General features: G+C 32.7%; 1 protein-coding gene across 3 annotated transcripts in view; it reads left to right on the top strand.

Annotated features, from left to right (window-relative positions):
- The window catches only part of LOC118192265 (sodium/potassium/calcium exchanger 5-like), an 89,860-nt gene extending 70,799 nt beyond the window's left edge, over positions 1 to 19,061 (top strand). For all 3 annotated transcript variants that reach the window (XM_085825044.1, XM_035363190.2, XM_035363188.2), the window contains exons 8-11: positions 2,830 to 3,037; positions 6,778 to 7,017; positions 12,545 to 12,646; positions 18,678 to 19,061. In XM_085825044.1, coding sequence (XP_085681170.1) covers positions 2,830 to 3,037; positions 6,778 to 7,017; positions 12,545 to 12,646; positions 18,678 to 19,012 — 885 coding nt within the window. In that variant the 3' untranslated portion in view covers positions 19,013 to 19,061. The remainder of the gene's footprint in view (positions 1 to 2,829; positions 3,038 to 6,777; positions 7,018 to 12,544; positions 12,647 to 18,677) is intronic.
- Positions 19,062 to 19,575: the final 514 nt, after the last annotated feature.

The raw sequence follows: 19,575 nt of genomic DNA, 5'->3' as shown, positions 1-19,575 counted from the left end.
ACGGTATAGTGGGTAGAGGAGCTGAGAGCGATACCGAAGGGTCCGGGTTCGAATCCCGAAGAAGGCATGGATGTAAGTTGTCTATCTCATAGAAGGTAACGGACATGTTCACAAATCCTATAGACCTTTTCTTCTACAGTCTACTCTCATTGGATGAAACATCTGCTTGGCGGTCATATCTGGAATGACGAGTTACCGCGCCCTTGTAGGCTTTGTAATTAACGCCAACCATGCCTTGGGGGCTTTCAGTAAGCGGGAGAAGCAGCGTTTATTTCATTCGATAATTTTTTATTTTATGAATGAAAGCTAAGGGGAATTGTGTGGAATATATTTTAAATAACCTACTGATCTTATTAATAGTTTGGTTAAAGAATGAACTTAAACTGTTAAAAATACGGTAATTGTTTTGCAAGAAAAGTGTTTACATGAAATGGCATATGAATTTTTTTCTTCATTTCTGCTAGAAAGGGTCTGTGGTGTAAATTTCCATAGCGCATTAAGTTATGCAAATAAAGGAATATTAAAAAAATAAACCAAATGAAAACATTCAATAGACATTTAAGGGTGTCGGATACCCATTCTTTTTACTTAAATCATGAGTAAGTATAACTATAATTATATTTTACTCCATTATGCGCTATTTCTATTGTAACGCTTTTCGGGATCTTGGATCGTAATCTTGCTACTGGTACCTACTACAAACAGTACAAACAAATAAAGAAAAATAAGCAAAATTAGCATTAACAAAAATAGAGGAAATAAAGGTGTTAAATTTTTAAATAAAATAAAACGCATGGATGAGGATAAAAATTAAAATAAGACCGTGTAGGTCAGTTTGCGAAAGTCACAAGCGGGGACAGAACCCGCGATCTAGGAGTCAGAAAACTTCTTCCGCTGACCTGCGGTTACGACTTTAATTACGCTTTTTGGTACACCACGCTAACATATACAAATAACAAAGGTGATGAAGCAAAAGTCCCCAAGCACAAAATTCTGTAACCCTACGTTTCCTGTTTTAACCAATCGGAGCATGATGTTACCATAAAAAAGAAAAATATGCATAAAAAATTCTGAAAGGTTTCAGATTTTAAATTACATCCAAAGGAGAATTTCTTTAGCGTTTTGTGTGTTGCCTTTTTTTTTATTAAATATCACATTTTTACAATTAAAACATGAAATTCAGTTCAATAGCAATGTTGCAAAATAATTTTAAAATGAGCATATCTTTAAAATTTCTGATACACTGTTTCGTACGCTGGAGATAAAAAAGGGGTTTTTTTTCCCCCGTAGAGTGTTGCCATTGCTCGCTTTTAAATCGTTCAGTTTGTTACTCAAAATTTCGCTAAAGTTTTACAAAATATGAATTCGATAATAAAACAAATTCCAAATTTCAAATTTAGTCTTCCACATGCTCATATAGGAGCATTGCGTCATTCAAAATTCGATGGCTCTATGTACCGTTGTTTTATCACAATGCGAGAAATATACCTACATTTGTGCAGATTTTTCACTATTTAATTTCTTCAAATATAATGCAGGACTCTAATATTTGGTGGCAACAGTTTGAAAAGTGATTTGCCGTTGTAGTGATTTAACGCAAAATCGCAAAACGAAAACAATAGTCCTTCAGGGACAAAGCCCCTTTGGACTAATAATTTTAATGCGTCTAGCTACTGTCATTTCATAAAAATATTTATTTCCAGTTAGACATATCGTGATTTTAATATATTGTTATTTATATCAGTAGGAAAAAAATTAGTAAAAATAGAAGTTGAACAAATATTTTTTTAAGAATTGTGTTTATTGTTTCCCTATGACTTGATTTGCTACTCACTAATAGAAAGATTAAATTTGAAAGCTAAATATCTTATGCGTCGCTGAGCTGCAAAACGCTGGTGGTATTCTATTTGAGGCCAACGAGAACACATTGCTTTCAATTACTGGAATTTCTGGATTAAAATTGAAGATAAATATCTTCATTTTTGTTGAACGGCAACACTCTGGCTCGCCGTAGATTATATTATATGTCCGCTGGCCGCCCAGACGGTATAGTGGGTAGAGGAGCTGACTCATTTATTTAAATATGTTTTATTTCGAACAGCGTTGCTACTGCTCATTTTCAGATCGCTGACTTCGTTAAACAAGAATGTGTTAAATTTGTAATAGATAGAAAATAACTTCGAAAATTCAAAATTCGGGCTTTGAGGTGCCCATATAAAGGACTACGTGTATTAAAAGTTCGGTGGTTCTAGGTGCCGTTATTTTAATGTGAAGTGCACATATACATACGAACAGATGTATCTGTATTTGTGCCTTTCTGTCATCTATCTCTCTGTATATATGAACTCTGTTTAATAGAATTATTAAATCTATTATTCTCATTAAACTGTGTGATAAATTATTCTTCTCCTCATAGTATATTAATTATCATATCAATTTTAAATAAAAGCTCATTGTATAAATACTCTTTTTAATTGCATTTATTTTACTTTTGAATCGGATATATTCAAGTAAAAAAGCGTATAATTTGCGATATATATATATATATATTATTTATTTTTTCACTTCTTAAATGGCACAGAAGATGCATAATTTTTGTGTAAATGTCTATTCATGTACTAGTATACAATGAAATGTTTATCTATTCCACTTACGTCATCTCTATTAATAATCTTTGTTGACAAATCATATTAAACTTTAAAAGAGTCTTTTTAGGCGATTTTAAAATCTAAACCCATAGAGATTTTTTTTTTTTTCTTTTCTTTTTCCCTTCAATTAACTTTCATATAATGAAAAGAAAAAAATGAATAGTTTATCTTCTTTCCTAAGGTGAAGCGCATGAAATCTACATCATGTTGCTACTGTTGTTGCTGTGATCAGAATGAAGAGAAAATACCTATTATGAGCAACAAAGTATTTGTACCAAAAATTCTCGAATCTCAAAAGGACAAGTCTAAAAGCGAATCTTACACTGTTGAAGTTGCAGAACGCAGTAAGGAAAGGGAGCTTCAAAATAGCAGTTCATTCCATAGACATGGTAAATAAAGCATTTAAGGTACATAGAATAACACAAATCATAAATTTATGTGATTTTTTATTAATTTTTTCATTTCTGTAAAGGTTTTTTGGAAACTGTTGTAAATTAAACTTACTTCGAATTACTATACTTACAGTTAATCCTTTGTTACGAATTCGCACATAGATAGATGATTTTAATGCAATTACATGTGAATTTGTTGTATTTTTCTGTGTAATGTAACGCGAAAAATATTTAAAGAGACAAGCTATGCCGTAAAAGTAAGAATACGAGGTAAGTTCATTTAACAAAGTAAATGGGTATCTCAGTAATTTGGCAAATATCGCCGAACTAACAACAGTTTTGGCGATTTATTTTGTCGCCAAATTTGACAAAAACCGTTAAAAGTCGCCAAAATTGGCGGCATTTTAGTCCGGCTTCTGTATCACCGTAATAGTAGGTATTGTAATTGAATAAAGGCAATTGATCACTATATTAGCTGGAACCGTAATTCGATCCTCATATTGCTTTCCAGTAATTTCGAGAGGCAGAAAGTACCAGAAATATCTCGGCAGCCAGGTGAAAACCATAAGGTGGAAAGGGCATCTGCTCTCGGTTGTTGTTGCTATTGTTGCGAGTTGTTACTTCAGCGCGAGATCGAAGTACTGAGATATCTCTGGGTTAGCTTTCTCTTTAGATGCGCGTTGCATTGCGTTGTGTTTAACGTTCTTAGTAGTTTGAAGTGTAACTACTGATTGCACTGAGTGATATTGTGAACACACCTTCGAGTATTTCTGTAGAAAATTGCAGAACTTTGAAGTGTTTCTTCTGATTAATTAAATTTTATTAACCTGTCATCAGACCTGTGTGTATGCAATCTGTTACGAACTCATGCGAATGGAATGCACATTAATACTATGCTTATATTAATTAATTATTATACATACTATTACTACTTATTACATTGTACTTATTTCGAATTCTTATAAATTATATTTACATGCACATTATAAATTAATCCGATACAGTAAAATCCCTTCTAATCGACAATATCGAAATAATAGCACATTTGAAAGTCTAAATTTAAATCCGAAATATAGGTTTATGAGATTACAAAAAGTATGTAACAGGCTAACAGTCTGAAAACACAAATATTGAAAACAGTTGTGTTATGTTTCTGTCGCTCAACGTATCAAGCCTTGTCCAATTAGTGAACCAAGGAGTTTTCCGGAATATAAAGATGAACTTCGGATCTCTTTTAATGCAAGCAAGTGTGAACGAACGTGCACGATTTTCATAGACAATTTACACTGAAGGACGCCATATTTACTTTGTTTCATTTCTGGAAAGATGTAAAAAACATTACCTCGCTGTAAAATTGTGGCCTATGATCCCGTTCGTAGATGACGAATCGATTGGCAAACATTCTCTTGATTTTAAAATACATCCTTCGCTCACATCTTAGATTTAATCAGATATTCGGAGAACGTTAGTGTTAGTGAAGAGGAGATGCAGACTCGGAAAGCTGTACAAAACTCTATTGCTATCGTACTCTCTCTAGGTGACGGCAAAATAATCTGGGAAAGGAGAAAGATGATGAGAAAGAGGAGAGCGAAGAAGATTACGTGAACAAATAAGTTCTAGAAATATATACTTATCCGAAAAAAAGCTATTATTCGGAATTGACGCGGTCGCTTGCTGCCTGTTAAAAGATATTTTACTGTATTTGTTCTGTGTTCATATACTGTTGAGAATCTATTTGCTTTGTTTTATTTTGTATTTTATGTTACCGGCATAGTTTGAAATTCGGCATAGAATACCAGAAAACTGACCAGTAATTTATGAAACGTTTAACATGTCAAACATTTTCTAGACGTTCTACAGAATACGAAATGACAAACTAGCAAAGCATGAAACACACGGTTTAGGAAATTCGTTTTATATAATGACAACATTTTACATGTGTGAAATGAAGTAGTAAGTACATCACCGATTCGTTTTTGAAAGGCATTGCCAAGTGGGTAGGATGGTTTCTACCGACTTAAAACTTCTGATGGAATTTTAAAGCAGTTATATGAGGGATAACAATTCAGTTTTTGTTCTAAAAACTTGCTTAGAATTGAAGATATTCATGACCTCGAAATTTCTCTCTGATCAGTTATACTTGCTCAGTCCAGTAGAAGATTCGTAAAGTAACAACAAAGTATAAACAAAGTGTGCCAAAATGCGAAATGTCTTTACTTGAAAAAAGGAATGAATTGTCATTCATAATGTCATTTAAGTTTAACATTTTGCACCAAATAAGTTAATTTTAATTTATTAAATGTTGTGCGAAAATCTTGTTTTCTTCAATAAGAAAAGGCATAAATTTATTTTGTATAACTTTCATTTTGTATGCATTTTGAATAAATGTATTTCAATGGCATTTTTTTCGTTACTTTTTTAAAATAAATTTGTATTTTTGAAGAATGCACATCTTTTGATAATTGCTTATCATGACCTTTATCTCTGCTTTGCCTAAATAGCATTTGCCATTCTACGGAATGCCTATACAATGTCGAGGATAAATATAAAATTATTCTCATATTTCATACTTTGCCTAAAAAAGCCAAGCATTCTATAAAATGCCTATAGAATGCTGGCATTTCATATATTGCTGATAATATATATAATTTTATATACAGTTGAAATGTTTTAGTTTGGTCAATTTATTGCTGCGCTTAATACGATAACAGGCTTAGTAGAATCAGCTTAACGATAGATGGAACGACGAACTGGCGACATTCCAAGTGACAACACCAAGGCGATTGTATATCTCCGCTGTAAGTAAGAGAAAAGGCATAAAAGGGGTCTCCTTTCGTTGACATTCCATGTGATTTCACGCGGTTCCATTGAAGCAAGTATTATGTAAAGTGGATTTAAAGTACTTTAATTTGATTCAGACTCTAAAAACGATAACGAACAAATAAAGTCCAATAAGTAAACCATCAGAGCCATCACAGTGGTCAAGAAAGGAAAAAACCACGCCAAAGTAAAACTTAAAATTAAGACAACCTCGTGTTTGTTGTAAATTTAACGGAAATTCTATCGATTTTTAGAGCGAACAGGTATAGGTCCATCTTTGTCAAACATTTAAACTATTTTCAACCATTTAAAACTGCAAAAAAGTAATCTTAGTTTCATGAAGATTTTGAATAACTATCGATTTTGAGGGCGATCACACATTCTTCTCCAAAAACGAAACTCGAAAAAAGTTCTCAAGAAAACATCTGCGACAAACAAGAGTTGTTTTTTTTTTTTTTTTTTTTTTTTGCTAACTTTTACATTTTACACAATTCTTGTTTCAGACAACTTTCATTTTCTTTATGTACTTTGAATAAAAATTTTTAATTCAATTCTTATACTTTGCTTAAAAAGCATTTATTATTCTGTAGAATGCCTAGGTATTAAATACAATGCCTAGGGAAAGTATATAATAATTCTCATATTTCATACTTTTCCTAAAATCGTCTGACATTATATACAATTCCTAGGCATTCTATAGAAAGCCGGCGTTTCATACTTTGCAGGTAACAATTAGATTAAATTAATTAAATTCCATTAATAGCTTTAATGATTTTTTTTTCATCGCTAATTCGGTTAAATATTATCATATTATCAGAATAAGCGTGGACGAACTTGATACATTAAGCGGCTTCTGCTGTAGATCTAACCAAATTTAAGAAAATTTTACGTTATATTGTTCTTAACTTTATTCGCAGATGAGTCTCTATCAAGTGAAGAAGAGAATCACGGAGGAACAATTTGCTCTCCGCCTTCCGGAGGACCTTGGAGCTACGTTTGGTGGATTCTGCTGTATCCTGCTACATTCCTTTTCTTCCTAACGATTCCAAAAGGCAGCGAAACAACTTTCCGAAAAATATTTCCACTCACTTTTATCACTGCTATCACATGGATCGGAGGGTTATCATATCTGGCTGTGTGGATGGTAACAATCATAGGTAAGTTCAAATATAAGTTATCATTAACTGCATAAATTTTTTTTTGAAAAAAAAAAAACTGCGGCTGCTTTTTTTTGGAGGGGGGAAGGGGTGTCCAAAACTATTTCTCGGTTGGACAGTTTATTGATTCCGGTAAAATACCTCCACATTTATCTGGGTAAAGGAAAAGATGCCTTTGCGGAGGACATTTAAAAGAAAAGTAGTTGATGGTCACGTAACAAATGGAAAAAAAAAACACAAAAATTTTCCATATATCTATCTACTCCAGGGATTCCCAAACTGTTTCACGCATGATCTCTTTCAAAAGAATAGTTTTCTTCATCGATCCCTTTACATTTTACTGTATAATAAAAAATATATGACATAATCATAATAAAAAAGTGGTACTATTCGGTTTCGAGGGCAGTAAAAAATCGCCAAACTATTGTTGATGTCAATGCTGCCAAAAATAATTGCGGCAACCCTAATAATTGCGGCAAGAAAGGAAGTATAATAGTAAATACTAACTATCTAAGATTGATGTTTTAATTTAGATGAAAGGTTAATTTCATATAATACTTTTTTATTATTATAATTTATATGAAAAAGGCTAAACATGACTGAATGGAAGCATAAGAGTAAATAACTATTTCAGATCATTATGTAATTTATATAAAAATTGCTAAACATAACTGAATGGATGCCTGCATCGCTATTTCGCTACCGTCTTATCGCTAAAGCATAATTTCATCTCGTTGGTTATTGAAACGTAATTTTCTATAATGAATGATACCTTTTCTTTGAAAATATTCTCGGTAAAGTGCAGAATCGCTCACTTATTTGTTTGCTGCTTTTTACAAGGGTAAAAACAATTGAATTTTTGTCAATTTTCTTTTACTTTTTAATTGAAAATATTTTTAATTGAATGTGTACATAGATAAAATCAAGGGTGTGCACAGTGCCATTTTTGTGCAATTCTCGGATTTTTTTTTTAAGTGAAAATAGGTCGATGTGCACATGGATACCGAGTATGTGCACTTCTTAAAAACGCCTCAAGCAGTGGGTGATTCTGCACTTTACCCAAAATTCTATTGCCGACTTTTCGTCATGGGTAATTCCCAAATTGTTAAATCCATAGGATATCAAAAAAGGATTTAAAAATTAAACTAGTATGTCAATCAGTGGCGTAGCTAGGGTGGGGCAAGGGTGACATCCGTCCCCGGGCGCAGCATCCAAGGGGCGCCAAATTGATAATACACCTTTCAGAATGAAATGTTTTCCATTCTTGGAACACAGAAAGGGGCGCAAAATCTTTAGGTGTCCCCGGGCGCTTAAAACCTTAGCTACGCCTCTGATGTCAATGGCGTCTTAAGAAATATAGAGCTATATAAACTTACGCAGTCTGAAATCAACGCGTACACTAGATTTGGCGCGCTGTTAAATGGGCGCGTTTGCTAGATTTGGCGCTTTTGCGCATACATTTTCGCTGCAATTTTTTTACGGCCCTCAAAACCGAATAGTACCCAAAAAATTGCACATAAATAACTTATTATTCATTAGGTTGTATCGATGCAGGAACGTGAAAAATGTGCAATGCCGTCGCCGGGATTCAAACTCCGGACCTCGCGAATACGCGTCGAGCATGCTCCCAGTTATACGACGAAGGCCAACGGAAAGGAGACAGAAAATACCTTACGTATTTAAAGACTACACTTAGATTAAGGATATGGAAGGTTTTGAAAAATGGTATTTTAGTTTCATGTTTTATAATTTTTTGTTTCATTATTATCTTTAATTTCACAAATATAAAAGAATATCACACATTCTAATAGCACAAAAGTTCGATTTTAATGAATGTGATAATAATGTGATTTTAATGAAGGTGAAAAGTTCGATTTTAATGAACGTTTGATGCATGAATACACTTTTAAAAATACTTGTCACAGAATTGTTTAATTCAATTTTGAAATCATTTAGTTAAAAAAAAATTCATTTTATCTGTTGTTTTCCATTCTATCTAGTTCTGCGTTTTTCGTGTGTCTTTGATAGTCTTTTCTTGTGTTCTTGTGTTTAACTTCTTTATATTGAACTCATAACATAAATAGTTTATACATTTAAAAAATAATATCATTGATTTAAAAAATATGTTAAATAAATTTAGCGTACTTTTCTTTTATGTTTATTTATTTATTTATTTTTATTTTTATTATTATTTTTTGGTGTTTCGTTATTACTACACGACACAGCTTTTTTATCAATGAATAATTAATTACCAATTTTACTGATAATTTTTATTTCCTTTTGCGAAGTAAAGGAAGTATGGTAAACGCGAAAAAATTCGGGTATCGTAGTTCATCGAAAATATTCAATTCAACCCTCTCGAAACCATTTCAACGATGTTTTTGTGTTACATCTGTAAGTACGAACAGAATATAGCCCTATTTTTGCCAAAAAGGATTATAAATTGGATTTAAAATGGATTCAGAAGAGATTTTTTTCGCCCGCCATCACGTACGTACATGTACGTACGTACGTACGTATGTATGTATCTCCTATAACTCAAAAACAAGTAGTCTCAGAACGTTAAAATTTGTATGTGGGACTGCTATAACACGCAATTATGTACCTCCTTTTTTCGTTGCAATCGGCTGCACTAATCATATACATATATATAATTATAAAACAATTTTTTAAAACAAAATATAAACATGTCTGTAAAATTATCATTAAAGACATAAAGTAAGAAATTTAGAACTAATTTTTCCCAAAGACCAAAAACTGAAATTGCTAAATAATAAATTTCAAATAATCCTATAAATGTAACAAAGAATTTTAAAAATGTTAAAACCAAAACTTTAAAAACAAGCAAAACACCATTTCAAAAAAATTAATGAATTTGAAAGAAAAATTAACATAACAGAAGAGGAATTCAATCAAATTCAATGCCATTTCGTCAGGGGGAAAGAACACTGAAATCAACTGAAATCTCTCTTCTACAAAAATCTTCTTGCCGATGAACCATTTCAATGTTATTTTAATTATAATAGTTCACCCGAAAATTCTGGCCCTTTCCTAAAGCAAGGAAAAAACATAGTGAACTTTCCTAAAGCAAGGAAAAAACATAGTGAACTTTTCTAAAGCAAGGAAAAAACATAGTGAATTAGAACCTTGTTCCTTAAATAAAAAGAATTCTATTTTATTTAAAGACTTGAAAACGAAAGTCAAATAATAAAATACTTCAGTGAAAAACATATAGTATAGAATCCAAAGAATTAAAAACGTTAGTGAATTTATAAAACACAGTTGAAAAGACCTAATTAAAATTCACAAGAAGTAATTAAAAACTTCTAGCGCTCTCATTAGGCACCAATCGAAACTATCAGTGAAGTGGTGAAGTACAGGTTTGCCATTTTGGCTTCATTGGCGAAACTAAAAAACCTTGGCGAGAAAGTAAGTAATCGCTCAAAAGGCTAAAATTTGGAGCAAAAGATGGAATTTGGAAATCAAAAGAACAATTTTTAAATATTTCAATGACAATTTTTTTATTTTAGACAAAGAATAAGATTACTTTATTAATTGAATGAAATTTAAGTAAATTCAGACTCTTTTAAAACAAAAATGGGAATAAAGACTATCATTCCGTGTAAAAGTTTAATTAAATTTTAAATAATAATTGTTCTGTAGATATGAGCAGAAAAATCCATAAAGTTGAATTTTAGATTTTTAATATTGTTATTTAAAATTACAGAAAAAGGTTGAAAAAGGAAGTAAAGAAACTATTTTAGAAAAGTAAAAGGTTTTCACGTCACGGGCTTATAATGACGACTTTGAATATATAAGGCCCTTGTTTAGTAACAGAATAGTAATTTAGAGAAAAAATAATTAAAAAATAAATAAATAAAAAAATTCTAAATACCCTTTAAAACATCCTTCTTTATCCTTCTCTTTTGGAGCTTTCAGACAAAAAATTCACACTTTTAAAAGATATAATAGGGTGTAGACTGCTCCAGAATTCTTTATTAAAATATTAATGAATTTTAAAGGAATTCCATTATCTTTTAAAATTTTGGTGAGAATTAGAATTCCTTCTTTTTGTGTTTCTGTTTCAGTGTAAACATTTTTAATTCTACAAATTTGGTTAATCATAGTATTTGCAATAACTTTTTTTATATATGTTAGAATTCCAAGTTATAAGTTTATTAGTAGAAAAATTAAAATCTTTTCTTTTATAAATTAAAGTTTAATTTCTGTTAGATTATGAATACTTAGATCAAAATAAACTATTTTAGTTTTTATTGGTCTTATTTAGTTTTAGACAATTTGGGTAGATGTTGCTGTTTTCAATGAGATTAAAATTGTTGAAAGTAATAATATCATGAATATATCTATCAGTGTGTTCAAATTTACTGAAATTGTTATCAGAAAGGCTCTTTAGGAATTTGAATTGTTTAGAAAATAGAAATAAGTTACAAATATGATTGAAATATGAACATCCAATTGGAATTCCTTGTGTTTGCAGGTAAAGAAAGTTTGAATGCTTAATATAGTTAATGCATAGCGAAAAATGTAGAAATTCTTTCCATTTTTGTAAATCCAGAATATACATATTCTCGCTCTGTTACCTGGCTCGGTGAGCTTGGTTTTTTTTATTCTTATATGTTAGTAAATTGTGCATTTTTTGCTTTAAAAGTAATTGAATTATATGGTTTTATGTTCCGGTTAAAGTTTTTATGTCTTTAGTTAATCTGCATGCAATAGCTGTAGAATTATCAAGAATTTAAAAGTTTAAGTGACGAATTAAGCCTAAGGAACCGCCATTTGTTTACATTTGAAATCAGTAGACTAGTGAATTAAGTCAGTTTCTGCAACTTCAATGTCTTTTTGCCGAGTGGGATCAAAAGTGAACTTTCAGTTTTTTACATCGAAAAATCTGCCTTTTTTCACGCTGGCCGAATTGATTGCTTTTGCGTAGGAACTTTTTTTATTGTAAATTTTTTTCAATTGTTTTAACTGTATTTGGTGATTTATATTTTTTTATATTTTTGAAATTTTACTAAAGATATTTTCACGTTTTATGTATTTTTGCTTCGTCGCGAAGTGGGAACTGAATTAATTGAATGAGAAATATATCTGGCATAAGATTCGAGGAAATAAGTTTAAATGAAATGCTGCAAAAAAATGTTTATAATTTAATAAGTCGTACAAGGAAATCATGGTGTCCATATCAGATTTTCTTTATGAAATCAATGAGATCTTGAATATGCCGATCAACTGTCGGTACATGCTGGGCTATCGACCCCGATTCGACTGTTTGATCATCATTGACCCCCTTTAAAACTTCGTCAACTCCCAAGGGCCCAACACCCACCCTTTCGAGAAACCATGCAATAGTTACATCTAGAGAACTAAGTTTACAATTTCCATTGTTTGTTTTTTGCAGCTTTAAACGTGTCTTTTCACTTTACTCCGAAGTAACTCTTCATTAAAGTGTTTAGTAATTTCAATCATTTCTAACATTAATTTATTTCTTTATTTATTTTCTGAATAGGATTCACTTTTTCCATACCTGAGTCAGTTTCTGGTCTCACTATCTTAGCTGCTGGGACAAGTATTCCAGACATTATTTCCACTGTCATTGTTGCTAAAAATGGTAAGTAATACTAACGTTATATAAATCCTAGACATTTCAGTCACTTGCAGGTTTAAAAGATACTTTCCACAAAATTTGCCAGAACAGTGGTCTCAAACTCGCTGCACCGAATCAAATTTGTGCAGCCCGCAAAGATATATCGATTGTGTATTTGTTCCTGTGTTGGAAAGATTTCAAGATTTTAGTAGTGATTTGAAATCCGAGTTTATATTGCTTTCTTTTTCGTTAAAATAAAGAACATGAATAACGCAGCAGAAAATCCCTAAATGGAATTCATGAATTTACAGTGTAATGTAAATCTTATTCAAAGATTTGAAAATACAGATTTGATTAAATTTTATTCATGCTTGTCTAAAAATAAGTACACTCAGTTACGAACTTTTGCAATAAGAATAACCGTTTTGTTTGGGAGCAATGTGAATTCACATCTGAATCCCTTTCTTTTTGAACAGTTGAAAATGAGAAAAAAAAAAAAAAAAATGATCGATGGGCGTCTACAATCCGAGATAATGATAATTTCTAAGCTACAAACATTTATCGAAATAGAAACACATCAAGTACCAAGCTGTAGTTGCAGAGACATTAGGTATTTTTGGAAGCAGGCAAGATGAAAAATTAGCAACGGCTTCGCCGGGAATCGAACCGCGGACCTCTGGAATAGCCCAGCGTACAGACCACCACACCACGAAGACATGCCAAGAAGGCGGGAGAAATATCTTATATAGTAAGAAAAAATAAATTTACAATTGTTTACATACACTTTATAAAGGTACTTCTATTAATATTTCAAAAAAGAGTTTAATAAATAAAAGAAAGAGATTAGGTTGTCATTATTTATTCTCAAGTTTTTTCCAGCTTGGTAATTTCTTTTGAAACTTAGTTTCCATAATTTGTTAATTTTTATTTTAGTAATTAAATAAATTTTAATTTAGTAATTAAGTTTTTTATTTAGTAATTAAATAAACATTTTAGAATGACTTAAAAAAAGTGTCAGGCGAAGATTTATTTAGGTATAAATATATTTAAATTACGAAATATAACCAACCAAAATGTCATACAGGTACCAAAATTTTCCATTTTATTAAAAAAAAAAAAAAAAAAAAAAAGTCTTGTCAGCTGTTTTTAGATCGTGCATTCGAGCCGCAAACAACAGCGTTTCGACTCTGATAAAAGCCTTGAAGAGAAATTATTCATTCAGAAATTGAGTTACAATTTTCACAATTTTTTTAAGGTTCTTTTTTCGCTCTAGTCGACTGTGAAAACAGTAAAGTTCTAATGCATTTAGTTTATTCGTTAAACGAAGTTATGCGCGAAAAATCGTTTAAACAAATAATTTAAAAAAAAAATCTAAAACGAATTTTGAAAAAAATCACTTTATCGCATTGCATTGTCATCAACTAACAGTGTATGTATGTGCAATACTTGAATTCGATGGCTCATTAGAAAGCAGGTTAAATGTCGATGACGAAATTCCAACCATAGGGAAATACCATGAGAAAAATACATAAAAGATTATAATAAACAGCACATGCATTATGCATGAGTTTATTTTTCATGTAAAACTTAGTAGACTATATGCCGTTGCTTGCAAGGAAAATTAATTTGCATATAACCTTATCACCAGTCTTATATTACATTTAACGTTTTCTTAGTCTCAAATTAGTAACCTCAAAATTAATTAGTTAATTAGCAGTCTCAAAATTCTCTTTAAAATTTTCAGAATGTCTAGAAATAAGTATCGTTTGGTAATAATGCTGATACCAATAACAAAATTTATTTGAATAAAAGCATTCTACACAGACTTCCACAGCATTAGGGCAGTTTCTCAAGTGGAAAGCAACCGCTGTTATGAATAAAAATGTCTGCCAGACTAACCCTATTCTTATCTCCTTCCAAAACCAATTTATTTAGCACATGTTGCTGCTTAATTTTTTATAAATATAATTACAGTATATGCTATTTAATGTGATCGCAGTTAATGCTTTTATTCGGACTATCGAATTGCCGAAGGTCTCGCTGAAGTTTGCACAGGAAAATGTGGAAAATGCATCCCTTATTGGAATTAACAATTCGTTTAATGCACTTAGTATTATAGAATAAATGTTTTTAAACTGAACAAAAGTCACCAAATAAAAAATATATTCGCCAAGTGAGGTCAAAATAGATTGTAAAAATTACCAAGCGTCCATATTAAGTCGGCAAACAGCTTGGTTTCGATTTCAGTCAACCAATTAAAAGTAGGCAAAGAGCAACCTTAGCGTAACGTAGATTTTGAATCACTCACTAGATTTTGAGAGCGACCAAAACAAGTCTTTCTTCTTCGAGGGTAGGGGGATGAATTTGCAGAATTTCTTCATTTTCCTTGAAATAAAACATGGTAGTTATACTTCACATTAACAATGGAATTAAACTAATTTAACATAAAAATGTCAAGAAACATATAAATAGGTGTTTTAATTAGGAAAATGCAAAGGATTGTTTACGAACTGTTCAAAATGCAAAAATTCATTTTATGAACAGTTTATTACGTCTGTGGAAACTATTTGACCACTGTACCCCTAATTTTAATACTCGGAGGGCATCCCTCATTGGATGAGAACATCCCATTGTAAAATGTTAAATTAAGCAAAAAAAAAAAAAAGGCAACCTTATTTTGTCGTAGAAGTTTTGATGGAATTATTTCTTTTCAACAGCAGAATATTTTTTGCTTCTCAAGAAGAAAGACTTCTGTCTGATCTCCCTCAAAATTGATAGAGTTATTCAAAATCTACGTCAATCTTAGGTTGCTTTTTTTTGCCTAATTTTAAATGGTTGATTGAAACCATATTTATTTGGCGACTTGACCCTTCTCTTGACGACACTTATCTGTCAAATGACAATTTTATAATTTGAAGATTTACTTTCGTTTAAAAATTTATTCTATAATATTTTTATCGCATTAATCGAATTGTTGATCACAGTAAACGATGCATTTTCCATGTTTCCGTGTACAAGCGGGTGGGACTTTGACAAATCAATAGCAATATCCGAATGATAACATTAACTGCAACACATCAAATGGGCTCTATCATACCGAGCGGGTTACTACTTTCTCGATGTTACTCCTGGATTCAAACTTGCAAACGTTTAACTAACCAGTAATTATAATTTTGATCTTTACTATGCTTTCTTCTTTCCGTACTCCTCACCAGGATAATTTCGGCTTTGGCAATTTTCGCTAGCCTATTGCTTTAAACTTATGTGCCGGTAAAATTAATTGAGCCAAGCCTGTAGTTTATTACCTATGTTTTCCTGGACTACCGACCAGAATATTACCTATGTTTTCCTGGACACCGAGTTTAAATTGAATCAGTTACTATTTTTAATGGCGGCTGGATCCTCGGACCATTACATAACAACATGTCCCCTCACAGAAGCTTGGCATATGCTGTTGACCAACACTGACGTCCCATTTTAGCGATTCTTCAACAAAGCAGGTGACCATCCTTAAGGAATTAAAAAGTGTAATGGAAACACTAGAGCCACTAGGGCAAGACTTATGTCATGTTGATTAGTGTGCTACTCCTGTGTAATGAGAAAAGTATATAGAGAATATTGTATGCACTATATAAAGCAATAATGCACATAATGACCGTAATGAAACACATTCACTATAATATTGATGTGACAGTAATGACAGCAACACTGGCTGTAATGTGCAAGTATTACTGGGAACTGCAAATAGTACTCACTACCACAATGAAATATAATGAATGTAGTACTGATACACAATGACTGTAGAACTGACAGTAGTACTCATTATAATGAAGGCAAACAATAACCGTTATGGAGAAGAAATATAGCGGATGGATAACATATGTACTGTAGATAGGATTTCTGTACACACTGAGTGCAGCACCTGGTAATCCATGTCCTAGTTTTGATGGGCAACAGTAATCCTAATTGAGTGCTCTATAGTATTGTCCTTAATAAAATTTGCTTCATGTATTATACGTGTTGAGTCCGATACGGTATAATATACAAAGAACTGCTGCCCTTAATATAATGTGTGATGGGCAATACAAGATGTACTTAATGAATGGTATACATATTGAATTTAGCATATTGTACTCAATGGAATACAGCATTTGGTAGTCTATGTTTAAGGTACTGCTACAGTCATTTTTGTTATGAAGTAATTAGAGTATTTTGTATTGTGCTTTGTATAATGTCCAGCTATTGCGTATAATTTGTATTATACGTTTAATTTGTTTTTATTATGTGTGTTAGATGTCCATTTCAATTTATTAAGTACTGATGTCAATGGCCATGTACGAGGGTTGGAACTTTAATAGTGGCAACTATTTATTTACAAGGAATACAAAAGTGATTCATGGTACCATATTTTACAGTCCTTCAATATAGTCGCCAGCATTGTGTACAACCCGTTTCCAACGATGTGGAAGTCGTAGAATACCTGTAGCAGCGCCTGTTTTGTTGATAGTTTGAATGGACCGGTCTACTGCCGCAAGAATCTCAGGAGCGAGTGCCCCGAAGTGGTTCCTTCATCTTAGGAATTAAGTCATAGTCACAAGGGCTTAGATCTGAGAAGTATGGTGGATGGTAAAGCCCTTCCCAGCTCCATCGTCATCGTCCCAGCTCCATCCATTTGTCATGCAAAATGAGAGGAGCGTTCTGCAGAAAGTGTCGCCGTTTTTTTTTCTCAAAGCTGGTCGGAGATCGTGCTCCAAAAATGAGCAGTAATACTACGCAGTGACGGTCTGCTGTGGGGGAACGGTATGCATTAGGATGACACCATCACAGTCGTACACGAGAATCACCATAACTTTCACATTGCTGGGGTTCTGACGAAATTTCGAACGTCGTGGTGACCCGTGATGACGCCATTCGTTTGATTGTCGTTTCAGTTCTGGCTGGTACGATCAGGCCCAAGTCTCATCCAGCGTAATGATACGGCGTAAAAAAGCATCTCCTTCGCGCTCATAGCGCTCCAGGTGGGTTCGGGCAGCATCGTATCGTAGCCATTTCTGCATTTCCGTCAATTGATGTGGAACCCATAGTGAAGCAATTTTTCTCATGGACAGGCGTTCCTTTAGAATGTGCAGCACAGTCGTATGCGCTAATCCTGTTTGTCCGGTCAGCTGACGAATCGTTTGGCGGCGATCACTGTCCATTAGTGCGGCAACAGCTTGCACGTCTGCATCGCTTCTGCATCGCTGACACTCGGACGACCTGGCCGCAACATGTCTGCCACGTTTTGACGTCCTTCATTGAATGCTTTCACCCATCTTGCTACGGTTCTGTAAGGCAATGCAGATTCCCCGCAAGCCTCTTGAAGCCCTTGATGACACTGTCGTGCTGTACGACCTCTGGCACATTCAATTTTAATCCAACATCGTTGTTCTTGTTTTGAAAACATCCTGACAACACTTACTTTAGACCGCGAGCTAATACAAAATACAAGGATCCGTTCTTCGCGTCACTCCGCATGCGCGTGACGTAGGCAGGACGAGTCTTTTTGCTGAGAGGTTAAGGTAGGTATGTACGAGGTTCACGTGTGGTACACGCGATATTCTTTGGTTTTGTTGCGTAGCGTTTTTTCAGCTGTGTTGCCACTATTAAAGTTCCAACCCTCGTAGAATGTAAATCCAACAGTCTCCCGATGCGACCCTTGTAAGACACCGGAGAGTGCTGCTCTAGAAATTTGAGCGATCCGGACAACACCCGATCAGTCTATGCAAGCCTCCCGGGTGCCTAGACCTGCTCTTACCTGTTCATCTGTTAGTTCTTAATTTACATGACCACAAGTAGTGGTTTATTTGTAGCACTAGTCATGCCTTTTAAGTTAAAAGTTCAGACTAAATGAAAAGGTTACTTTAATTTTCGCAAATCTTTGTCATAATATCTCAGACGTAGCGGTAGCTTGCTAATTCGTCTAGTAGGGTTATGGGACTTATTAATTTCAGATTCCAGATCAACTGCAACCTAACAAATAAATTACTTTCCTTAAATTAATGTTTTATTTCAACAGGTTTGGGCAACATGGCAGTCAGTAATCTCGTCGGAAGCAATACTTTTGACATATCTATTTGCCTAGGAATTCCATGGTTGGCAAAAACTCTTCTTACAGAAGAAGGTTATTTAAGAATATACAGCTCAGCATTGACTTTTGCCACAGCAACGCTGTTTATTACGCTTATAATCTTCTTCTTAATCTTTCAGTTATCGGGATGGAAATTAAACAGAGCGGTAGGCTTCACTTGTTTGATAATTTATGTAATATTTGTAATTTTAGCGTGCATGTTTGAATTTAATATATTTGGAGATATAAATCTACCTATTTGTCCTGTGTTAGAAGATGTGTAAATAGTAGTTTTGAAATGTGATATTATAAAATAAAAAATATGTAAAATACTTTCTTCGTTTATTGATTGGAATAACACTAGCACGTATGTAAGATAACTTCACTATACAATCTCAGTATGTTCTACAACAACCAAAAGTTATCGGTTTATTTTAGTAACACGTTATTTTAATATTAATTCTTCCGTATACCTTCTGTTTCCTTGATCACCATTAACCGGAATGCAAATTAAATGGAATTTAAACAGCAAGAGAATGCATAATTTAGAGAGAGAACATTGGCAATGCATCTGAAAGCAGTTTAATTCGTAAATTGTCCACCTGCATACAAGGCGTAGCTAGAACTTTAGTCTTCCAGGACGATCCCTCTATTTACAATCCCTCTTAATATCCAAACAAATTATTTAAAAAAAAATGTGAAAATGACATGTAGTGAAATTAATTAAAACTCTATGTTTATTTTTAAAGATAAACTTTAATTCCGACATTTTAAAATAAAATTATTATTTAGCATGGTTTTTTTTTTTTTTTTTTTTTTTTTTTTTTTTTTTTTTTTTTTGTTCGCA

Source organism: Stegodyphus dumicola, chromosome 10, assembly GCF_044657685.1.
Source record: "Stegodyphus dumicola isolate Sdum_Otavi_A_Nest chromosome 10, ASM4465768v1".
NCBI classification, from domain to species: Eukaryota; Metazoa; Arthropoda; class Arachnida; order Araneae; family Eresidae; genus Stegodyphus; species Stegodyphus dumicola.
Note: the sequence above shows the minus strand (reverse complement) of the source record. Positions and strands in the feature narration are given on the sequence as shown.